Here is a 24,226-nt window from a genome sequence, read left to right as displayed (position 1 = left end):
CGGAACTTTTTCTGAAGTTCAAAACCTGGAAAAAGAAATCCCTTAAAACAGAGGTCAGCCATCGTAAGACCAAAAAGTCTACCCTGATGGGGTACCCTTGGTTTTTGTTCAGCCTGCTGCTAAAAAATGGCTTGCACATTTTTAAATAGGGAGAAAATCAAAACAAGGATATTTCGTGACACCTAAAAATTATACGAAATACAAATTTCAGTGTTCCATAAATAGTGTTTCATTAGAACACAGCCGCGTTCTTTCTTTTTTAAGTATTTGTGGCTGCTTTCGAGCTACGAAGCTGGAGTTTAAGTATGACAAGACACCGAATGGCCCGCAAAGATTGAACTATTTAGCTCTTTACAGGGAAAGTTTGCTGACCCCTCAAGCCTATGCACGTTCACGTCCCATTTGGAATGTGTTCCGTACCCTGGGGGGGGGGGGGGGGGAGTGTAGCGGGTTTGGGGAGCGCCGGCCTCCAGGGAAGACCCTGGGCGAGTCCGTGGCCTCAGTTTCCCCAGGTATAAAACGAGGTTAGACGCAGGGATCTCCGGGGGCCTGCCTGGGAGGACATCAAAAGAGTAAATGGGACAGGGACTCGGGGTGGATCTGGAGCGGGCGGCTGCGCGCCAGGCGGGTCCCTCGGGGTTTCCAGCCGCGTGGGCGGCCGGAGCGCCCCGAGGCCCAGCTTTCGCCGGGGAATTCCGGGCGGGGTGCGGCGGCGGGGCGGGGCGGGGCCGGGGCGGGGCCGGTCACCGCCTATAAGAGGGGCCGCACGCCCGCCGGGGCCACTCGCCTGCGCGCCCTCTGCGGACCGCGGTACCATGGCCTCCGCCCGCCTGCTCGCGCTGCTGCTGCTGCTGGTCGTGGGCACCCCCGCCGCCACCGCGGAGTCGGTAGGTGCCGGGGCATCCGGGGGGGGACGGGGGCGGCCCGCTGCCTCCTTTGTTCCTGGGGGCCTGAGATGGGGGGGGCGCTCAGGGGGCCGCGCCGCCCCGAACTAGACGCCGGGGCTGGGGAAACTTTGCTGGAAACTTGGCTCCGGGGTGACGGGGAGGCTCCGGGCCGGGGCGGCTCCCCCGCGCGAACGTGCGCCCCAGCCTGTTGCTCTTCCCGCCTCCCCTGGCCTCGGCCCCGCCGCGCGCTCCAGGCTCGGACGTGACTAAGCCGGTGTCACCTCTTCTCCCCCCACACTGGCGCCCTTCCCTGGTGACCCCGGGGCAGGCTCTGAGTCGCGGACCCCCCTGCTCGCCGTCCGTGAGCGCCCGCAGCGGCTGCTCTAGGATCCGACCGGGCCTGGGGACGAGGGGGCTGGCGTGTGCTCGGAAGGGGGAGGGGGACGCTTGTGCGGGGCCTGTTTCACACACCCGGGAGTGAGGAGCTGAGCCCTGACCACAGGTCCGGCCCCAGCACTACCCCTGGCTGGTGACAGGGCAAGGCCCTGCCCCCCTTCTGAGTGTCAGTTTCCCTGTCTGCCCAGGGGCTGGGCGAGCGCAGCAGGAGATGACCAGTGCTTCTTTAGGGTCCCTCCAAAGTTGAGACTCTGATCCTTCTAGGGCGGACGGGGAGGGGTGGTCTGGGCCCAGCGTCTCACCAAGAGTCGAACCTCTGCTTTCTGCGAGAATTCTGTTTATTTCTGCTGAACTGCGCTCGCTCGCTCGGGAAATCGGAGTACCCACCTGGAGTGGAGTAAAGGGGGTTGGGGGAGGGAAGGCTACAGTGAGCACCGAGAAGCTCTTCTCACTCGCCCGCTGGTCTCTGTCCTAGTTTACAAAGCCCTAGGCCACCAGAAGCTCCATTCATCCCAGCGACCAGCGGGGGAGGAGGGTGGCTTCCCCATCTGGGAAGTTGGGGGAGCAGGAATTGATGGGAGAGGCTATCTGTCCCCCCAAGAACCCCAGCCCTGTGCCCCCTTCATGCCTTAAGCCCACCTCCCCTTTTAGACAGAGGAAGTCTGTGGAGTTTTATCATTGTGGATTCCTTATGGGGCTCCTTTTTCTCTGCGCTTGCTTGGAGGAAAGTCCTTTCTGCCTGGCTGGCTTCTGTTGAGGAATGCATGAGACCCTGAGAATAACCTGCCAGCACAATTGAAGGCAAGCAGTGATGATAGCAAACATTATGGTGTGCCTTATGGTGTTCTGATAGCTTTCTAACGGCTGTTCTAACTAATGGCCTATCAACTAGATTTAATTCTGACAGCCCGGCTGTTTACCTTAAATTGGTCCTGAGGTTGAGGAGGTTAGCTAATTTATCCAAGGCCACACAGCTTAATATGGGGCTGAGGCATTCAAATTTAGCCAGCCAGGCTCCCAAGTTCCTGCTCTTATGATAAGCTGTGGTCTGATGCTTTCTGAGGGGCTGCCCTTGTGTCCCATCCTCAGGTAACTCAAGAGTTTAGAATCTGTTGAGATTTGGGGCTGGCCAGCCTCAAGAAATTCTGAGGTAGAAGGAAACGGGCCCAGGGTGAGGTGACAACTTCCCCAAACTATGGGCAACCTTATGGAAAAGTTAATGTCTGAGCCAGGACTCCAGCTCACACCCGCTGCTCCCTGGTGCAGTGCTCTAAACTAGACCCTGAGAGATGTGTTGGAGTCAAGCAGCTGGGGAGACATCCAAAGGAATGCATGTTGGCTCCTGTGGGTAGCGTGGGGGGAAATAGAAAGCCCCAGGAGGTTAGGAGATCACTGCATGGGAGTCACATGGCAGTCCCGGGTGAGGGGCTGCTGAGTCTGCAGGTGCTTCAGGGTGAGGAGCAGACAGCTGTGTCCTGGGGGCAGTCGGAAGGATATGGTTTGGGGGAGGGCAGCTGTGTCAGCCCTACACATGGTGACCCATCATCAGCTAGGGAGAAGCTGGCCCTTGAGCAGCTGCTTCCGGAGAGAGGTATTGGTCTCCCTCATCCTGACCTCAGCACTCCCCTTCCTGAGGAATGTCACAGACCTTCCACCTCGAATTGGGTTACAGGGCTTCCCCTTTTGCCTCCCCTGTCCCCTTACTGCCAGGATTGTGGCCGGAAAAATCAGGCCTAGTCATAGTTGGGTAGATTTTTACAGGTGGAGGAAACAGGCCCACTGGAGAAGGGATTAGCTAATGGCAGTTATGATTTGTGGGGTGCTTTCCACATGCCGGGTCCGGTGCCCGGTCTGGTGCGTCTTATCCTCACAGAAAGCCCAGCATGTGGGGATTATATCATACCCACTTTCCGGATGAAGGATCTGAGGGTCCCCCTCCAGTAGTGCTAGTGAGGCCCTTCCCAAGTTTTGGGTGTAAGCCAAAGGCCTGCCTTCCCCTTGGGTGGTATCCTATCCCCACCACGAGGGCTTGGTGAAGTTTTGGGAAGGGAACCCAGTCTGAGCAACCAGTCTCTTCCCTGGCAGGGCTTGCTATCCCAAACCAGTTCTTCCTGTCTACCTGACTGCCTTCCTGCCACTCCTTCCCTAGCCAATTAAAGACAGCCTTGTTTTGGGAGCTGGACCCCCCCAGAAGTGTTGCCGCCCAGGGGCACAGCCTCCTGATGTGGCACCAGGCCCCGTGGGTTCTGGGGAGGTGTACTTTAGCTTAGAGAGGTTTCTGGTCTCCTTGAGAATTCTTTCCTTGATTGCACTGAGGTTGGATAGGGCAGGAGCATAGGGGGTCTGGGACCCCATGAGTGGCCAGTGAGAGCTCTTTGGAATTCTTAGAAGCCACAGAGAACCACCACGGAAGATATTTGGGGCCGTGGTTTAGAGGGTTCTGTGGGGTTGACATTACCCCATCTGTAAAATGCGGTTTGAAACAAATGACCTTGAGAGCCCTTCTCGGCTCAAGTATTCTATGAGTAAATACCTATTCTTTGGAAGAGATTGTAGAAACCCCGGACATCTAAGGCATTGCCTCCCTTGAAGAGACTTAGTTTGTGAGAGAATTAGTAAATATATCCCACCAAAATCTGAGTCGTATGCCCACTCCCCATCCCCCAACCCGACCACACATACCACTTCCACCCACACACATCCCCTGGGGCAGGGGAGGGGGGAATTTCTGCTCTATTCATCTTCAGTGAAATACTTGTTCCTCAGTTAGTCCTCAGGAAATGTTTGTACGAATGAATAAACTCGTGCATGTAGCTTCATTCTAAAAGGTGCATTGAGATTATTATCACTAATCTGAACGTCTTCCAGGGATACCGTGAAGTAGATTTTATTTTCTACGTGTTTATTTTTTAAAGATTTTATTTATTTATTCCTGAGAGACCTAGAGAGAGGCAGAGACATAGAGGCAGAGGCAGAAGGAGAAGCAGGCTCCTCGCAGGGAGCCTGATGCTGACTTGATTATCAATCCCAGAATCCTGGGATCACACCCTGAGCCCAAGGCAGGTGCTCAACCGCTGAGCCACCCAGGCGTCCCTATTATCTACATTTTTACAGGAAACTGATGCTCAGGGGAAGATAGTGGCTTGCCAAGGTCAGGACTAGGTCTCTCTGATAATACAAGGTGTCTGGTTTGAGCACCCTGAGAGGACATTCCAGATGAGGAAATCGGCTGGTTTTGAAGGCAGATACTTTGAGTTCTGCTTTTGACCTGCAGGGTGACCTTGAGTAAATGTACCCTATCTCTGGGTCTCAGTGTCCCCAACTCTATAATAAGCCCACCTTGAACTAAACCCCTCCGTGGATCCTGCCTGCCCTGAAAACACACCAATGGCGGGGAGGGGAGCTTTCTTGGCCCCTTTGGTAAAGATTCTAAACAAGAGGACAAGTTGGGGGGGGGGGTGGTACAGGGAGGTGGAGACATTCAGCTCCTGCCATCCCCAGCTCCTGGAAACAGAGGGCATTTCCAAGGACTTGGAGTGCTGGGCCGTCTTGAATGAGGAGCTGGGAGAGCCAGGCTGGGCTTCCCGCCCCAGTTCCCTCTAGGGAGGAATTGGCTTCTAGTTGTTCTCAGCCTCCTGGATTGGTGGGTGTGATTTCCAAATGACCATTGAAAATTGGGGGAAGGGGCTGGACAGGGCCTGTGAGTCACTGGAGGAGAGCCGTGGCTGGCCTGAGTCACCCATTTCCTTTCAACCTCTTGGCCCGAAGGATGATTCTGGTGGGGGTGTTGGAATGGGCTCTATAGAGTTTTACCATGTCCTCTGAGACCCTATTAGAGATAGTATCTCAGCGTCCTGGACCTTGAGGGGGTGTACAGGGAATGCCAGCACTAGACGTCAGACCTTCTCAGTGCCTTGTCTGTGGGTGGGCTTTGACAGGGTGCGAATTCAGCCAGTCTTCAGAATTGGTCTTTGGGCCTGGGCAGAGCAGGTGTTGCTTTGTTTCCCTTAAAGCAGAACTGAAGCTGCCCCTGCTCTGAGCCCCCAGAGTCAAGCTGGTACAGTCCAGATATGGTTGAACCCCAGGAGTCTCTGATTTTTCTGATGCCCTCTCCTTGCTTCCTGGAACTGGCTGGAGAGCAGTGGAACATTGGTTTGGGACTTAGGCAGACCTAACTTGCAGAGGTGTGAAGTCTACCTCTAACTAGCTACATGGCTGTGGGCATGTCACCCAGCCCCCCAGCCTCTGCTTCCTGGGCATTGTGGGGAGGCTGGGAGGAGGTGACAAGCCTGCAGTAAAGTTCCCAGTGTGTGCCTGGGAGGAAGGCTGCATTCTTAGTGATAGTGATGCCAGCTGGTTCTGTACCATTGAAGATCCTACTCCGAGTCCCCCTGGAACACTCTCTTCCCTCCCCCCAACAGCTGCAAGGTGGATAGGGAGGAGTCCAGGGTGGGGCGGATGGAGTTCAAATCTACTGTTTGTTTGTTTTAGAAGTGGACTGTTTGCTAATTATCAGATGGGTTTATATTTAAACAAGAACCAGTTCTCGGCAGCCCCACCCCTCCTGCTGGGATCTGTAGGAACCCCTTGCTGGGCAGCTTGTGTCCTGGAGGGTGATGGGGGGCTTGCTAAGGGTATTGTACCACCTGGACACCACACAGAACAGGGTCGCCCTCCTGCGTTGGAGGACAGAGTTTCTAGTCCTACGGAGGCTGAGTGAATTGCAAGCAGCTCTCTGGCCTTGGAGAGGGGGTGTGATGGTGGACAGGAAGGTACACAGTGTCTGAAAAGCCAGTTTTCAGTGTAAAGCACCCACAGAGGGAGGGGAAGGCCTGTGTCAACAGTTGGGGCCTGATTTAACCCTAGAAGTACTGGAAGCCTGACTTCTTGGGCTGGTTAGTTATTAATGCACTAGTGACCTTCAGGCACGTCCCTGCACCTGGCCAGGCCCTTTGGCCCTGTTTGCTGGAGGCAGGGTGACTAGAAGTGGGTAAGTTCCCAGCCAGACAAGCCTGAGTCACCACCTCAGCTCTGCTGCTCACCCAGGAACACGCAGTTAGTTAATAAGTCACTTTACCAGTGCATTCTCTGTAAAACACCTGTGTCATTCAGGGGTCATAGTCTGTGTTTGGCAAACTGGTAAAGTGCTGGTCCCATCTTAGTTTATTCTTAGCAGCTACACAAGGGTTCTTAACCTGCCCAGATATTGGCTTCAGGGGGGTGGTAGCTGTGTGCATGCTGAAAACGTAAACCGATAGTTCCACTTCTTGGGGTTTAGAACTTTTTATCCTTTCTAGAGGGCTCCCGGAGTCCCCAGGAGATACTCTGTGATTTCAACAGTTCTTCCCAGCTTTGGCCTTCTACAATCCTGCCTACCTATCCCTGCTTCTTGTCACCACCTCTGGGCTCCCAGTTACTCACCACCCTCACCCTCTGGCCAGTCCCTCCTACTCAGCACCCCCTTTAAGCTGCCTCTCCTCTCCCTGGCCCGTCCCTCCTCCCCCCTCAGGCCGGGCGGGAGCTCTGCTGCCCCAGTTTTCTCTGGCACAGTAGAGGAGGCTGTGGCTGGTCAGGTGACACCTGGGGTAATGGAAAGGGGAGGCAGGGAGAGGCTGGTATGTGTGGAAACAGTGACTTGGTTGAGCCTGCTGGTGGCGGCCAGGCCTGCAGGACTGGCTGTACCACTCGGACCTCAGGGCATGGGGGCAGGGATGACCCGTGGCCGGTCACAGGGAGCAGGGACACTCCTTCCCCGGGGGAAGACCGGCTGGGAGAGGTCTATGGGACAGACTGACCCGGGCTGGAGCCGTGGCTTCCCCACGTGTGGGAGGGATGCTGGGAAGGGGCAGGAAGCCAGCACCCAGGGCTGATCTAATCAGCCAAGACAAGGCTATCGGCTCTGCTCTTGAGAACACGGGAGGCTTGTTTACGGCCTGCCCTTAGATCCAGCAGGGACTTGGGATCTGCTGCCTAGATTACAAGCCCGAGCTTCAATGCACCTCTGTCTCTGCGGCCCTCAGGGAGCCAGCCCCCTCCTGGCTGTCTCCAGCGGTAATCGGAGCAGTGCCCAGCTTGGTTACCAGGCCCGAGACAGAGGGAGGCTTGTCTCTTTGAGAACCGTCTTTTACAGGTGGGCAGGCAGGCCCAGGGAGGAAGTCTCCATCACCTGCTGGCAGGGGGATGTCCAGAGCGGCAGAAGCTTCCACCCCACCCCCATTCCTAGCTGGCACCCCAGGATCCTGGAGCCCTTGCTGTGGAATGGGTTTCCCTGGGGGGTTGGTGAAAAGTTAGCTGCTGGCAGTGCCAGGCCTGGCTTCTCTCCTGAGTGATTGTGTTCAGAGTAACCCGACCCTGGAGTGGGCAGAGCTGACATTCGAACCCCCACCCCCACCCCCACCCCCAGACCTGGCTTAACCCTTCAGGTACCAGAGCACCAGATTTTGGATGGGTGTGTTTCTTTTTGACTTTTGGATTTTTTTTTTTTTTTTTGTCCCCAAAACAAGTCAGGAAATACCCTGGGGATACAGGTCCTTGTGTAGAATGTCAGGTGTCTCTGGTCACTGCCATTTGCTCTTTTTGGAAAGATACAACTGAGTTTCCTCTGTCTCTGTCCTCTTCGAACAGGTGCTCCAAATTGGTGACCTTGGGCAGGTCTCTGGATCCTTTGCAATTTCAAGGGAGCTGATTGGTTGTTAAAGTCTCTGGTCTCAGAAGCAAAATAAATACCCTTTATAGGCATTAATTCAAGATTTGTGAAGCACATCCTTCCATCCACTGATCATCTTCTTTCTAGTAATGGAACTGCTTCTACAGCTTTTCCCAGGTCTCTCTGACCCTTTGAGCACTAATCCCTTTGGCCAGAAGGAAGGCAGGTGGGCATTAATAATAGCTGCTACTCATTGAGCACCTGCTGTGTACCAGGCCATATGCTGGGTCCCTTGCACACACTAATGCATTGCACTTAATCCTCATCATCCTGTAGGTTGCTCCTAGCTCTGGTTATCAAAAGAAAACTGAGGGTTCGAGATGTGATGCATACCCTGACTCTTGTAGTTAAGAAGTGGCCAGGCTGTGCTTTGCTTGTGGGTTACCACTCTACTGGCAGATCCTTCATTTCTGCCTGGGTATAGAGTTCTGATGGTGGCTTCCAGGTTTGCTCATTCTGGGGGATATCTGACCCTTCAGAAAGGGTCATGGAGGAAGATAGTGACTGTACCAGAGGCCCCTTCTGGGGATTTCCTGTCAGGACCAGTCTGGTGGGTTTAGTAGTTTGAACCCACTGTCCTTAACCCACACCTCCCTTCCCCCACTGCCCCCATGCCCATGAATTTGGTTGTGAGGTTGTCCTTCTGGTCTCTCACCTCCTGAAAGAAAGGGCAAGTGTGTTCCTGACCCTACCTCTGCTGGGGAGGAGCCTGAGGGCAGGAGGGTTGGGGGTGAGTGGGAGTCTCTTTTCCTCCCCCCAGCTCACACTTAACCAAGCCTGAACTTCTCCCTGGTGCCCCAGCCAAGTTTTTGTTCTTTTGTTTAAGCAATATCACTTTCACCTTTGTTTGCTCCCTTGGTGGAGCCTGGCCTGGCAGTGTGGCGTTGGGGTGGATAGGGGACGCGTGGGTGGCAGTGAGAAAGCTGGTTGTGGCTAAGGCATGGTCTTGAGAAAGGTCTAGGTTCACAACCCAGCTCCGCTGCTTTCTAGTTGTGTCACTTTGGGTAAAATACTGCACGCCAGTTTCCTGCAAAATGGCTGGAGCGTGTTACAAGACGGTTGTGCCAGTAAAAATGAACTCATAGAGAGAAGAATCCAGCTCGGTGTCTGGCACGTAGTGGATGCTTGGGCTAGTCACCCCAGCCCCTATGCCTTTACTTGGTGACTAAAGCTATAGGACTTTGGGATAGGGTGGGTGACCTTTTCCTAGCTTCATGCCTATAGGGTAAGGACTGGATGTGGAATATGTCTGGAGTGACAGCTGAGGCCTGTGGGTTTGCAGAGACCTTTAGTTTTGCAGCCAAAATCCTTGAAGCGGGGAAGGAGGACAGCTCCAGCCTGAAGCCAGGAGCCCTAGGTTCTAAGTCTAGTTCTGCTGCCAACTGCTTTGGGTGACCTTGGCAAAGTCCCTTGTCTTTTAATCTGTTTGCTGGGTTATAAAATGAGACCGTTGGGCTTAGTAGCCTCGGATACCTTCTGTTGGCAAATGTTAGATCCTGTAGAACAGACAGCACCTATCCCTTCTTCTGTAGATAATCTGGGGAGGCATCCAGCATCTCAACTACCAGGTACCAACCCCAGGTGCCCACCAGCCCTGGGGCAAGCAGGATCTGTGGGATCCAGGCCCACTGATGCATTCAGCTGGTGATTTCTGTTATGGTCTGTGAGAAAGGGGACCTGAGGGCCCAGAGAAGGTGCCTGTGTGTGCACACGCACACATGAACACACAGTTCCGGGGTGGGGATGGGGTGAGTGGAGAACAGATGGAGTAGGCTCAGCCAGGAGCCGGGTGGAGTCCTCTCTGGTCAGAGCTGGGTCTGGCTGCTGGGTGGCCTGGTTCTTCAAATCTACCCCAGACTGAATGGGCCTTGTCTGCAAAGCGGGTGAGGCAAGGGAGGGCTGTTGGCATGCCCCCCACTCTCAGACACACAAAGGGATGTTTGCCCATGATCCCATGGAGCTTGGGCCTCTTTTGATGACCTGATCTTAAAGGGTTCCCACTTGGGAATTTACTTCTTGCCAAGAGTCGTGGGCAGAGAGGGGAAGAGAGGGTGCTTCTAAGTTGAAGAAGGATTTTCTTTCCTGTGTCCTCGCATGAGCACACCGCACAAAGCTTCTTCCAAGCCTCGTGACTTGCTGGAGGAGGGTACATTGGCTCCTCTAATGCTTGAGAACCCTGGAATAGGTGCTTGGCAGGGTCTACTTCTAGCCATGCCGCTGACCTCTGGTGCCCTGAGACAAGCTGTTTATCCTCTCCAGAATCCTCGTCTAGAAAGGAAAGGGGAGGGACCACCAGGCGACCGCTAAGAGGTCTGAAATGCAAGCAAATCTGGGTTTCAGCTTTGGTTTCCAGGCTGCCATACCTGCCTCCTCTCTTAGCCTCCATTTAGCTATTGTAACGGGGGAGCTGGTAACTCTCAGCCAATCAGCATGCTAATCCCGTGGTTGTTTTGAAACACCCCTTAGCACTTGCACATAGTAAAAGAAAGGAAGGACGTGTAAACAACATTCCAGGGCTCCTGAGGGTGAGGGTTGGTGGGGAGGGTCTCTGCCTGAAGCCTGAAACTGTGCCTGAAGCCTGACACTGTGCCCCACCGTGGTGGGACCCCTAGCCCCCTGTCTTGAGGACTTGGAGCCATGACTCCCACAGCCAGTCTGGTCTCCCTGGCCAGGTCGACCAAGTGGCCATAGTACCATTTTTCTCTCCTGGGCTGGATTTGGCCTCCACTCCCCAGGGCTCCCTCCTAGCTGGGGTGATCAGGCACTCTACTTCTATGTGTGTCCGTGCAGGGGTTCATGTATATGTGGTTAAAGGCTCAGGTGACCCATGCCTGGATTCTAATCCAATGTGGCCACTTTCTGCCAGTATGACCTTGTGGCTGGGCAAGCCACTTAACCTTCCTGCAGCCCTGGTTCTACTTCTGCACAAGATCTATCAGGAGGACCTCCTTCATGCTAAGGGCTCAGGAGGTCCTGCTCTTTCAGATTTGGGGTCTGGGGAGGGGATCTGTGGCAGGGGGTGGGGATAGGAGCGCAGGGACCTCGCCCTAGGGACAGTTTCGCAACCACCACTGAGAAGCCTTTCTCCCAGAGCTGCCAAACCAAAGCCACAGGCACGGGGCTGTGTGCGGGGGCTGGAATTCCAACGCCAGCAGCTCAGCAGCTCCTGATTCCCGAGTTGTGAAGTCATCCCCAACCAGGGCTTAACCCCTTCTGGCTCCCCACCCCCATGTGTGGCAAGTGTTCTGTAAAGATTCTCCCATCCGGTCGAAGAGGGCTACGTGCCCACTGCCTTCCCCCTAGTCTGACCTTCCTCCCTTCCGAGAATCCAGCATATGCCCTCGCGGGGGTGGAAGAGGGCACAACAGTCAGGCTCTGCCCGCCTCTCCCCGGAAGCCAGTGGAGGAAGGAAGCCAGTGGAGGAAGTAACGGGAGGATCCTGGATGTCTCCTGCACAGTTACCTTGTCCTAGGAACAGATACTCCTTGAGCTCCCCCACTGTGTCCCTGGCAGTCTCAACCTGGTGAAAGACAGCCTGGGGCTCAGTCAGAAAAAGACACCTGGCCTCTCTACTCTGAGCTGCCTAACTCAGTTATGGGACCCTAGGCAGGTCACTGGCCTGTTCAGGGCCCAGAGTATCTCAAATTCTGTGAAATGAGAGGACAGGACCTCCCTGGCCTTTGTAGCTGGTCTTCTGGTGGTTCTAAGCAGAGCCCCTATCTCTTACAGTTAGGGGCTCTGAAAAGAACGGAGAATGTTTAGAGGAAGGGTGTGTACTGAACTTCATTGAAACCCTAACTCTTTTGGCAAATAGTAGGCACTTTCGCATTTGAGTTAATGTGGGGGGGAGGATGAACTTTGCTCAGGGCTGCTGTTCTTTGGGAAGCCTTAGCCCCAAGCCTAAGAGGAAGAGTGATAGGCTGAATGTTTCCTACCCTTGTGAGTTCTGGGGGGGGGGGCAGTTGGGGGAGGCGGTGGTGGGGTGGGGGGAGGACAGAGTAGCTGATGTACTATATAGGATCTTGGAAAAGTCTTTGCCTCCCTGGACCTTGATACTTTACCTTTGAAAGCTTATTGGTGGAAATGGGCTTAAGATTTTGCTGTGATATGATGGGCTGGGTCCCCATGGGGTAGGGATTGAGGACATTTGTGGGTGCTGGAGTGGATGGTCCATGAAGAACTGTGCCGCTCTGGTGCCTTGCCCTACCCAGGGCTGTTGCAGAACAGATTTGTGGGAGATGCTGGAAAGTTGAGTACAAGAGCGTGCTTATGTCCATGTGAGTCACCAGGTCTGTGCAGCTCCTGGCCTGAGGCTGCCTTGGGGTGTGGGTGAGACAGCCCTATCCGCCCCAGCCCAGTCTGAGTCAGCTGGGAAAGGTGTCCTGTTCTGAGCAAGACCAGCAGCCCTCTCCCTGCTGCTGGTCAATCAGCTATGACTTCATTTGCATCCTAGAACCCCCGGAGTGTCATACCCTCCAGCCCCTGTAGTTCTGCAGTCTGGCAGCTCTGTGCTGGATCCTCATTCTTCCACCTGCTACTCGTGTCAGAAGGAAATCCCCACTTCCCTCTGTTGCCTTTGGTGTTAAGAACAGGGACTGACCCAGAGTAAATACTCCGAAAACGATACCAAGTAATATTTAATGTTCTGATTATTACTGACTTTATGATTTTTTATTAGCCTAGAATGGGAAAGAGATTTGCCTAAGGTCACACAGCAAATTAGGGACCAGGAGGGGTGCAGGACCTAGGTCTCCGGGTTCTGGCCTGAATACCTTCTAGCACACCAGCTTATCTTACTGAATCCCCACTTCACTGCCTTTTGGGTCTCAGAGTCTGTTGTAGAGCACCAGGGTGCTGTTGAGGGGGCTGATGTGACTCCTTTTTTCATCCTAGATCCGAGAGACCGAAGTCATCGACCCCCAAGACCTCCTAGAAGGACGATACTTTTCTGGAGCCCTCCCAGATGACGAGGATGTAGGGGGCCCCGGGCAGGAACCCGATGATTTTGAGCTGTCTGGCTCTGGAGATCTGGGTATGGAGGATGTGGTGGGTAGGCCTGGGATCATGGGGCTGGAGAGTAGTGAGCTTGCCTTGAGATTTGGGTTTTTGTGGGGACTTTCCTACAGTGCTCCTCCGGTCTCAATAAAGGGGAAACAAAAGTAACTATCAACCCTTTTCCAGCTCTGACTACCCTCCTTGGGCGAGTTATTTGTTGCTTTGAGTTCACTTGTCGCTCTAGGTTTACTGAGCACCACCAGCCTGGACCTGTCTGCCATGGCTGGGGGCCTGAGAAGGGGATGCTAGAAAGAACTGTTAGTGTTTTCTTCCTATGCAAAGGAAAGGGACCAGCTCAAAAGTCTGCGAGCATGTGTGGGCAGAGGTATGGGGGAAGGTGCCCAGGCTTCCGGGGGCTGGACCAGGAGCCAGGGCTGTTCATGGTCATCTGTGACTCCCTGGCTGCTGGGCCAGACACAGCTGCTGAGAGGCATCCCTCCTCTATGTAGAATGGTGTGACAATTGGAAGTTTGAGCTTTGGAGTCACATAGGCTTGAGTTCCTACTGCTTCTCTGTGACCTCTAAGCCTGGGTTTCTAAATCTGCAAAATAGAAAAATCAGCCTTTTGGGGATTGGACTGAGTTAAAGCTCTCTTGGCACATACCAAGCACTCAGGACTTATTTATTTATTTAAAGATTTTATTTATTTATTCATGAGAAACACAGAGAGAGAGGCGGAGACACAGGCAGAGGGAGAAGCAGGCTCCCTGCGGGCAGCCTGATGTGGGACTTGATCCCAGGACTCTGGGATCACGACCTGAGCCAAAGACAGACGCTCAACCACAGAGCCACCCAGGCGTCCTCAGGACATATTTTAATGTTGCAATTCCTACTATTTAGTAGTACAATCTAGAGTCTTCTTGAAGGAATCCCCTGGGGATCTTGTGAAAATGCAGACACTGATTCAGTGAGCCCTGAGATTCTGCATTTCTCACCGGCTCCCAGGTGATGCTGTTGGCCCCTGGATCCCTAATTACAGAGCAGGGGTTTGGAGCTGACAAAGCATCAACTCAGCTACCTACCTGCTCAGCATTCTTGTGAAAGAGCCAGGGAGGCCAGTCTTTGGGGCTCCATTTGACAGATGAGGTGACTCAAGCTGGGGTGGGAATGGTCACTTGCTGTACAGTGAGCGTTTGAGGGCTGGTGTAAGTTGGGACTCCCCCCAACCCCCTCAAGCCATGGCTGAAGAAGGAGGAGGTTCTTTATCTAAAGATACGTGACTTCACACTCACACAGCCTTTCTGACCTTCCAGATGACTCAGAGCACCGCCAGACCTTCCCTGAAGTAATCCAGCCCCTGGTGAGTAGTTATGTGCTTTTGCCTCTCCCCACTTGTTCCTCTTTGACACCTGTTGAGAGGGACCCATAAGTGAGGGTCTGACCTCTCACTCTGTAGGAAAGCTTTTATTTGTGGCCCTGGCTCCTTAGAGGCGGGCACAGCTGTGGGTCGTGGCTAGGCCATCCTTCCTGCAGGGATAATCACTGTCAACACTTAGAGGTGTTTCCAGCCCCTTTACTGTGCGTTTCTAGGTATTTCCCAACGTTAGTATCAAATTGTATATGCAGTTTTCTGTGCTGCATTTTTCACTTGAAAGTGGTCATGAGTTTATTATATGAATTTATTTCCTCACATAATTAAGTGTGCTTCCTACTCATTTTTATAGGCCACATAATCATAGTTCACAACTTTTCCCTTACTGATGGAAAAGTTAGTTGTATATGATTTTTTGATATTCTAAAATTATAACACTACAGCAAGCATCTTTCACTCAAATGTCTGATTAGCTCCTTGGGATAGAATCCCAGGGACAAAGTTCCTGCCTTAAAAGACCAGCGATTTCTACAGTTTTGCCAGACTGCCCCCCTCCCCCTGCCTCCCCCCTCAGCAGGGGTGGTTATTCTCAAATACCCACTACCAGCAGTGAGTAGAAACACCTGCTTCCCTGTCCCCTTGGTCACATTATTCATTCCCCATTTGGGAGTCTATTAGAAAGGTTGAGGGTAAGCATTTGATGGCATAATTGATGAGAAGTTGGTGCTGCTTTGTGCTCCAGGACCACATGGTTCAACCAGCAAGATGGCAAAAGCAGACTCCCTCCCTGGCTGAATGTTTCCATCCCCTGCCCTGGGTTTGTCCCCAAACCATGCTGAGTGTTGATCTCTCTTCCTTCCATCCCATCCAGGTGCCTCTAGATAATCATATCCCTGAGAAGGCAGGGCCTGGGAGCTGGGTCCCCACCGAACCCAAGGAATTGGAGGAGAACGAGGTCATCCCCAAAAGGATCTCACCCTTTGAAGGGGATGAGGATGTATCTAACAAGGTGTCCATGTCCAGCACTGCTCAGGGCGGCAACATCTTTGAGAGGACAGAGGTTCTGGCAGGTAAGGTCCTCACCAGATACCTCAAAGGGGGAGAGGACTCAGAGGAACGTAGTGCTGCAGACACAGGATGCCTCGGGCCCACTAGGCTCCTTGGTACCCTTCCTGCCCTCTGCAGGGTGCCCTGGCCCCCAAGGACTATACCTCCCTAGGGGCTGGCTCTGACTGGGGGAGGGAGAGGAAGAATTGCATATCAAGGCTTATAAAGAACAGCCTGTGTGTCTGTCACTTGCCTTAAGTCCCTTTGTGTTGTTTTTGAAACATTTGCATAGGCCTGGGGTTGGTATCTAGGGAGTTAATTATTAAACATCAATTTCCCCTGAAAGTCCAGAGAGTCCTCTGGATTGGGCTGGGGCTCCCCTTCCCCTTCCCTCTGCTCTATTACTTGATAGCCTTGTGACCTTCCTTGGCTGAGCAGCTTTTTCCAACCTCCGTTGAGGAGGTGAGTCTCAGTTTCCTCCTCTGTAAATGGGTTCAACGCTACCCCTTGGGTTGGTGTCATAACTCCATGAAAATTAGAATCTGAAGTAATTTGGCAAGCTGTAAAGCGCTCTTCTGATTTGTTGGTATAATCTGTCATTGAGTCTTCATTGACTTTTCATTTAAGGTGGCATACCAGAAATCTTCATATGGCAAATGAAGGCACTGTGAGGCCTAGAGAGGGGTTTGGTGCTTAGCCTGATGCAAGAACCATAGGTTCTTGACTGGGGGCAGCAGGTGGGAGCAGGGGGTGCTATCATGGTGGAAGCCCTGTGCTGGGGTAGGGCTTCAGGTGTGGCCTTCAGTGGATGTGGTGACTGACACTCCCTCTCTCCTTCCCTGACAGCTTCAGGGTCTCCAAAGCTGGGGATGGGTTGTCAGAGAGAACTCTCTTTTCTGGCCAAGGTTTATAGGCCAAGGGTCTATCTGCATGAACCAGCCTGGTGAGGGGGTACTTGGTGTTCTTTCTACTTTTCCTTGGCTGCAATGTAGGAAGGGTAGGGGATGCTGTTGGAACTCAGGAGGCCCTTAGAGACCTTTTAGTCACCTAAGCTTCAAAATATTTAGTAAAACATCCCCCATCTTTTTTCAACCACTTTTAGCTGAGATATGTGGGATTAGCACAAGGCTTTGCTTTCACCAACTAAGGGTTGTGCTGTTTTTTATTTTATTTTATTTTATTTATTTTATTTTATTTTATTTTTTTAAAGGTTTTATTTATTCATGAGAGACACAGAGAGAGGCAGAGATATAGGCAGAGGGAGAAGCAGGCTCCCTGTGGGGAGCCTGATATGGGACTCAATCCCAGGACCCCAGGATCATGACCTGAGCCAAAGGCAGACACTCAACCACTGAGCCACCCAGGTGCCCAGGTTCTGCTGCTTTTATTTATTTTTATTTTTTAAAAGTTTTTATTTATTTATTCATGAGAGATACAGGGAGAGAGAGAGAGGCAGAGACACAGGCAGAGGGAGAAGCAGGTTCCATGCAGGGAGCCCGACATGGGACTCAATCTTGGGTCCCCAGGATCATGCCCTGGGCTGAAGGCGGCACTAAACCACTGAGCCACCTGGGCTGCCCGGTTCTGCTGCTTCTAAAGAAAAATTTAAAAACCACTGATCTAGTCCAAGCAAGTGTGTCTTGTAAATGGGGAAACCACAGCTTGGGTCACGTAGCAAGAGACAGAACCAAAGCCAGGCCATCTCTTAAATCTTCAGGTTGAGAATCATACATGCATAAGATCTTGATGTGGGAAGTTAATGTTGTTGCATTAGTTGAGGTGGGACTCTGTTCCAGCAGCATCTAAATGGCACCTGGAAGTTTCTCAAGTGCTTGCTAGGTGCCATCTCATCCATGTGCCCCCTCACTGAGTCTCCACAACCCTATCAGACACATATGGTTATCTGTACTCTTACAGATAAGGAAACTGAGGCTCAGAGAAACCAAATCACTTATGCAGAGTCCTCAAACTAGGCAGTGGTAGCCCTGGCATTTGAACCTTTAGCACAGTCCCTTTTGAACCTGTCCTTTAACCTTAACATAGTGGAGAGTCCCAGCACAGACCAAGGTCCTGAGAGAGGATCTGGAGGGGTATCAGGGAAAGGTGATAAAAACAGTAGCAGAGTTGATACCTCATTCCATGTGCATTTTCTGTATTTCCTGGGGTCACTTTGTGGCTGCTTTTTCTTAGAGTTTTAGCCAAGAAAGAACCTCACTGGGCTCCTCTGTGCCATTCTGCCCCCATTCTGTGCATAGATGTGGAGTGTGGGCAGGGATGGAAAATTAATCTTCTTAGCGCTAGTAAGACCGAATTAGGGGACTCAGTCTGCCACAGCAAGGATTCTGTGAGATATCCCTGCCCCCTCAACAAACAGGAATGAGCCCTTCAGGCGGGCCGGCATAATGCAGAACAGCTGCTCACCTGAGGTTAGCAGTGCACCTCTGCCTGACGCTAGCAGGTAACCTTGGGCAGTGCTTCTTTCTGAGCTGAACTGTAATCCTTAGGACAGATGAGTGAGAAAGTTACTATTGCTTTCATTTTGCAATGAGAGAGATGAAGGAACTTGCCTCATCACACAGCCAGTGATGAGTAATGGGAGTGGGTCCTAGGCCTTAGCCACCGAGCTGCAAACGTAGGAGTGTAAACCACAGTATGTAATTGTCTCTGACATAGTAGCATGGCAGTGTTAGCACGTCCAAGCTGTGTTCGGTAGTGTACACCTACGTGCATAGAGAACTTGTATACATGTCTGTAGAGTGTAGGCCCAGGGGCACCTGGACGGCTCAGTCGGTTAAGTGTCTGCCTTCAGCTTGGGTCATGATCTCAGGGTCTCAGGATCGAGCCCCACATCGGGCTCCCTGCTCAGTGGAGAGTCTGCTTCTCCCTCTGCCCCTCCCCCTGCCCCCTGCCCCCGCTCTGTTCTCTTTCTCACTCACTCTCTGTCTCTCAAATAAATATGATCTTTAAAAAAGCAAATAGAAGCGTAGGCCCGTGTAGGTGTGTGTGCACACAGAGCCCTCTAGACAGTGCGCTGTGCCAAGGCTGTGCTGTGAGTATGTCTAGGTGGATTTTTGCAGCCTGCAGGTTTGCTAGTCCCTGGCTGAGTGAGTTAGTGTTAAGCTGTTGCTGGGGCGGGCGCCTGGCTGTGGGCTCCAGCGGGGGTGGGTTGGAATGGTGGCTTTGCCACTCTAGCTCTGTGGTCTTCGGTGACTTAAGGTGAACCCAGTCTGGTTAATGAGGTCATGCGTAGGACAGGCAACAGCAAGGGGAGGGAGATCTGGTTGTAAGAGAGCTGACTGGGGAGTGGGGGAAGCGGCAGCGTACCCAAGGCCCTAACCCACAGCTCTCCCTGTTCTTCCCCTGCAGCTCTGATCGTGGGTGGCGGCGTGGGCATCCTCTTTGCCATTTTCCTGGTCCTGCTGCTGGTATACCGCATGAAGAAGAAGGATGAAGGCACCTATGACCTGGGCAAGAAACCCATCTACAAAAAAGCCCCCACCAACGAGTTCTATGCCTGAAGCACCCGCCTGGGTACTGGCTTAGGCCTCCTCGGGGAGGGAAGCCGAAGGATTTTGCAGGGTGGACGTTAGGGTCGGGGGAGGGCCACCTAATACTGACCTGTCGGCATCTCCAGCTCTAATTATGTTTCCAGTGTCAGATGAGACCTCATCTTCTGTTCCTGCCTGCCTCTTCTTGATTCTCTGGGCCTCGATTGTCCCGGCAGAAAAATGGGGTTAACACTTGGCTTTGCTGAAGGCAGGTGTGGGATTGGATCATTTCTTAATCTCACACTTCACGTGTGGGCCCAGCGTACAGCCTATCCTGAACCTGCCTCCCCAGGGCCCCTCTGAAGCTGGTACAGGAGTCCTGCTGGAGCTCTGCCCCCCAGCAGCCTTTTCCCTCCCTTCTGTGAAAAGGAGCTGGGAGAAGGAACTAGAACCTTTCTGTACCTTGAGATGATGTGTCTGTCAGAGGGCACTTGTGGCCACACTACAGGAGTCTGTGGTATACCTTGAGCCATTCTCGGTTCTTCCAAGTGACTTTGGGAAATCAACCTTTTTTATTGGGGGGAGGGGGGTGGGCAGAAGAAGTGAAAGTTCATACTGAAATGGACTTGCAGAGTATTTGTAAATCTGCTTTCAGCGGGGTATTTTTTCTTAATGGTTCATTCCTTGGTGCAGAGCCTCTGCCTGGGCAAGAGTGTGCCGATGCCGAGATGTTCTCCTCTCTCTTGCACTTTCCACAGTACCTGCTAAGTTTGTATTTAATGGTTTTTTATTTTTGTTTCTCAAAAATGAGAGAAGAGACGGAGATATGATTTTTATTAATTTTTTTTTTTTACTATTTATAGCTTCAGACAGGGCCCTCTTCCCTCTTTTTCTTTAAATACCCTCCCCATTTTTTTTTTTTTTTATACTTAACACACCCCTGCTCATGACCTTGGCCCTTTCTGAAGCTGCTTCCTCTGAGAAGTAGTTTTTGCTGAACCAGGCTTCTAGCAGATCCCAAAATATAATGTAGGGGATGGTGGGATATTTGTGTCTCTTTTCTTGTAATATATTGTTATTCTTTCTTGGTTCTAGAAAAATAGATAAATATATTTTTTCAGGAAATAGTGTGATATGTCCCATTTGAAGTTGGCTGGATGGTTGAGTGAGTGGATTTTTGTGTTGCTGAGTGGGTTTTTGCCTCCTCCCCCCTTCCCCGTTCCTGGTGCCTTCTCCTGATTGGGCTGGAATAATTGAGGGTAGTTAGTTCTACCTTCGTTCTAGCTTCTGCTTTGATCCCAGCTGGTGTTCCTTTGTTTGTTTTCTCCAAATTTACGAGAAAATTGGACAGCTGTTCTATCCATTATGGTGACCACTAGCCACATATGGTTATTCAAATCAATTAAAATTACATAAAGTTATAAATTCATTCCTCATTTACACTAACCAAGTGCTCATTTGCCATAAATGGCTCGTGGCTGCTATACGGAACACGCAGATGGAGACCATGTCCACCTGTTGAGCCTCAGTGCTAGAGAACTAAACTGGCTTAACAGGTCCCAGCCCCAGCCTTGCTGGGGTGACCTTTGTCTCCCAGGGTGAAGGGGGCATGAGGGAGGGCTGATGGGGGCTCTGGCTCTGGAGCTTGTTATCTGTGACCCTCCCTGTCCACAAAGTAGAGGCCTGGGGGCTTAGCCTGGGAAGTCTGCATCTTCTCCTGACCCCACTGGCTGGGGTACAGGGGAGTCACCCTTGCCCTTTGCACCTTTCACCACCACAACCCAGGGTCCCAGCTGGCTGGGTCCTCTGCACCGCCCCACCTCCCCCACCCATGTCCTTTCCTTCTGGTTATGTTGGGAGTGAGCACCTCTTCTTGTAGCCACTTCACACTGTTGTCTGTTACTTAATTTTTTTTTTTTTAATAAGAAGATAATAAAACCTGGTACTTTCTAGATGGCCTGTCTCTGTCATTTTTTTTCCTTGTCATTTTAAAGTGTGTGAGAAGTCATCCTTTCTGGGCTGTATAACCATTGAGATTGGTGGGGCCTGAGAGGACTGCTTGACCAAATGCCGTTAGGGGTGCCAGACACAGGAGGCAGAGCTGTGAGAAGCCAAGAAAGGATCTAGGAAGAGAGTCAGAACATGTACACGGACGCCTGTAGGCATGTTGCACTTGCCTTGGTATTTAATTTAGATGGCACTTTGTTAAAAAAAAAAAAAACACAACCCTGGGTTAGGCGCTAACTATAGAAATGATGTTTGGGGAAAAAAAAAAAGAAAGAAATGATGTTTGGGGCACATGGGTGGCTCAGTGGTTAAGCATCTGCCTTTGGCTCAGGTCGTGATCCCGCATCAGGCTCCCCACAAGGAGCTTGCTGCTTCTTCTGCCTATGTCTCTGCCTCTCTCTGTGTCTCTCAAGAATAAATAAAATATTTTTAAAAAGGAGGATGCTCCCCATATAAATCCAGATTCCCCACTTCTTTCGGGAAAAATTCAAGATATGGCTACTCTCTGGCTGCGTGGCTACAGTTGGAAGTTGCTGACAGGCAAGATCCTGTCAACGTAGCATCTCTGTCCACCTTCTGTCCCTTATGTCACCTGCTTGGCTGCTGCAGGCATTGCCATAGTTGGGTCTGGGCAAACCCCTCTGATGCCTCTCTTGATACTGGTAAGAGATTTTTTACCAAGGGGGAAGCCTGCACTTAGCTTGTCTGCAGAGTTAAACCTTAATTCCTAGGCCTTGGGCTTTGGTGGTCTAACCTCAGTGTCATGCCGCCCAGTGCCTGGCCGGGGTCCGTGGAAGGATACTGAGGAACTGGTAGTAGTAGAAGCAAACCCTCCTGTCACCTGCATGTGCCAGGACCCATTCTCTGCTTCACAACAGAACTCAGTTTATCGGCACAATAATTGCACCGACTAGGAGCTGTTAGGATCCCCATTAGATAGGTGGGGACACTGCAGCTAAGAGGTGACATAACTTGTCCGAAGTGACACAGTTTACCAATGGTAGAGGTGGGGTTGGAACCCAGGCATTTGAGCTCAGAAATCTACCCACCACCATACTTCCCATCAGAGGGTTGATGTGGCCCGAGGCCCCCTCACCAAGGCTGCTTGGGACCTGTGTACCCCACTCTGAAGCAGTGAGTCTGGTCCCAAGTCCCGCCCAAGCCCCACGCCACACCTTGGTTTCCTGAGCCCCGTGAGACTTGAGGGCATCTCTGTTCCTCACAACCTGGTTCTTGCAGACAGACCTCACCTCCGTTAGACTTCTGCTGTCCAGCACAGCAGCTATTTGTCATGTGGCTATTTCAATTTAATGTTTTAAAAATGAGCTAGCCGCATCTCAAATGATCAGTAGCCACATACAGCTGCCAGCTGCTCTGGGACAGTGCAGACAGATGGAGAACATTTCCATTGTCTCAGAAATTTCTGTTAGGTCCATGGCAGGTGATGGGAGACTGGGGCTCACGACCTTGGGACTTGGATTTCAGCTTTTCCCAGCGGTTACCTCATTACCAACGGCCTACAGGGAGGTAGGTGAGAGCCCAGTAGGCAATAAGTGCTCAATAAAAGGCACTTCATCGTCATCATCAGTGCCATCTTTTGGGATAGGTATTAGCTCCAGAAGGCCCCTTTATTACCCATCGCTATGCAAAGTTACCCCCCAATTTAGGGTCTTATGACCACTATCTCAGAGTTTCTGGAGATCAGGAATTTGGGAGCAGCTGAGCCAGGGGGCTCTGGGATCTCATAAAGTCGTAATCAAAATGTTGACCAGTGGCCGGGCTAGAAGATCCACTTCCGAGGTGGTTCACTTACATGCCTGGCAAGTTGGTGCAGGCTGATGACAGGAGGCCCCAGGTCCTTGCTTGCCATGGGACCCCTCAGGGCTGATTTTATGTCCTCATTACACAGCCACCAGCTTTTCCCAGAGAGTGATCCAGGACAGCCAGGTGGAAGTTACAATGCCTTTTATGGCCAAACCTCAAGTCACACACTGTCACTTCCACAAAATATCCTATTGGTACACAGGTCAGCCCCATTCATCGTGAAAGGAGACCACAGGAGGGCAGGAATGCCTTCAGGAGGCAAGACCCATTAGATACCATCTTAGTAGACCAGGCTATATATAGCCTGGTTGCTGGTCAACTATGGACAGGGCTTACTTTACCTAGAGCACTAACTCTGAGTGCAACTTGGTATAGTATTTTTTTCTGAGAATTGGGCACAGGATGCAAAGTGGATTTTAGACAATAATGAGCAATTTTGTTCACAATCTTGCCATTTCTCTGAAGCAGGAGAAGCGTGGACCCCTGTGTTGGGCAATGGGGAGGCCTATAGGCCAAATAGATTCCCTGTTGTCAGTAATCTGCTGTGTAGTTTTGGGGGGGTGGGATAGTCAGAATTCTAAGATGACCCCCAAGATTTCTGCCCCTTGTTGTAGACACCTGTATATCCCTTCCCTTTGAATATGGGCAGGACCTATAAACATGATGGATGCCACTTCTATGATTAGGTATATTAGACAGGAAAGGCGAAAGCGTTTTGTAGATGTAACTGAGGTCCCAAACTAGTTGATTTTTGAGTTAGTGAAAAGGGAGATTACCCAGGGTGGGCCAAGCTTAATCAGTTAAAAGCACTAACAAGAGGGTTTGGAATCTTCCTGGTAAGAAGAGAGGTGCTCTCCTGTTGGCCTTGAAGAAGCAAGCTTCCACGAGTTCTACAGCTACAAGGACATAAATTTTGCCAACAACTGTGAGCTTGGAATGGGACCCTTTCCCTCAGACAGACTGCCGTGCCACCCCTGGCTTGCACCTTGATTACGGCTGTGGGAGGCCCTTAGCAGAAGAAGACCCAGCAAAGCTGTGCTGGACTCCTGATCCATGGAAACCATGAGACAAGAAACTGGTGTTATTTTAACCTGCTCTGTTTCTGGTAGTTTGTGACAAAACATAGAAAACGAATACAGGAAGGTCACTTGCCTCCTGCAGATCATCAGTTTCCCCATCCATGATATGGAGGGGAGCGCAATATCGTGGGCTTGGCTGATTTTGCCCTGATGTATATATATCAGCCAAGCCCAGGACACCCCTCGCCTTGCTAAGGCGCTGATGGGCACACCTTCAGACACCAGCCCGGGTTGCAGAGGAGGATGTTTTGAACCAGATGGGGGCTTGTGGGATGAGCTCTGCAGAGTGGGCTCCCCTTTGGCACTCTGTCATCCAGGTGAATCCATAAAGAACTTGGTCACAAGTCTCTGTCTTCCCCTAGGCCTTGCCTGCCTCTAGGGCTAGCAGCCAGCTGGGGCAGGTGTTTACCACTTAAAGGCATTAT

At 51.8% G+C, this 24,226-nt stretch overlaps 1 protein-coding gene across 1 annotated transcript; it reads left to right on the top strand.

Moving 5' to 3' along the window:
* The first annotated feature begins 752 nt into the window (after positions 1-752).
* Positions 753-20,843, top strand: SDC4 (syndecan 4). The gene is made up of 5 exons (XM_077873331.1): positions 753-887; positions 12,883-13,021; positions 14,298-14,344; positions 15,228-15,426; positions 18,770-20,843. The coding sequence occupies exons 1-5, from the start codon at positions 816-818 to the stop codon at positions 18,919-18,921; spliced, it is 609 nt and encodes a 202-aa protein (XP_077729457.1). The 5' UTR covers positions 753-815; the 3' UTR covers positions 18,922-20,843.
* The last annotated feature ends 3,383 nt before the right edge of the window (positions 20,844-24,226 follow it).

The sequence above is a fragment of the Canis aureus genome, chromosome 26, assembly GCF_053574225.1.
Source record: "Canis aureus isolate CA01 chromosome 26, VMU_Caureus_v.1.0, whole genome shotgun sequence".
NCBI lineage: Eukaryota > Metazoa > Chordata > Mammalia > Carnivora > Canidae > Canis > Canis aureus.
The sequence above is the reverse complement of the archived record's forward strand: the minus strand, read 5'-3'. Positions and strand labels throughout refer to the sequence as shown.

Excerpts from the sequence above, each read along its gene's own strand:
- SDC4 (XM_077873331.1), top strand. The coding sequence starts at position 816 with ATGGCCTCCGCCCGCCTGCTCGCGCTGCTGCTGCTGCTGGTCGTGGGC. Across the intron at positions 14,345-15,227 it reads CTGAAGTAATCCAGCCCCTG|GTGCCTCTAGATAATCATAT; the intron begins GTGAGTAGTTAT and ends CATCCCATCCAG. Across the intron at positions 15,427-18,769 it reads GAGGACAGAGGTTCTGGCAG|CTCTGATCGTGGGTGGCGGC; the intron begins GTAAGGTCCTCA and ends CTTCCCCTGCAG.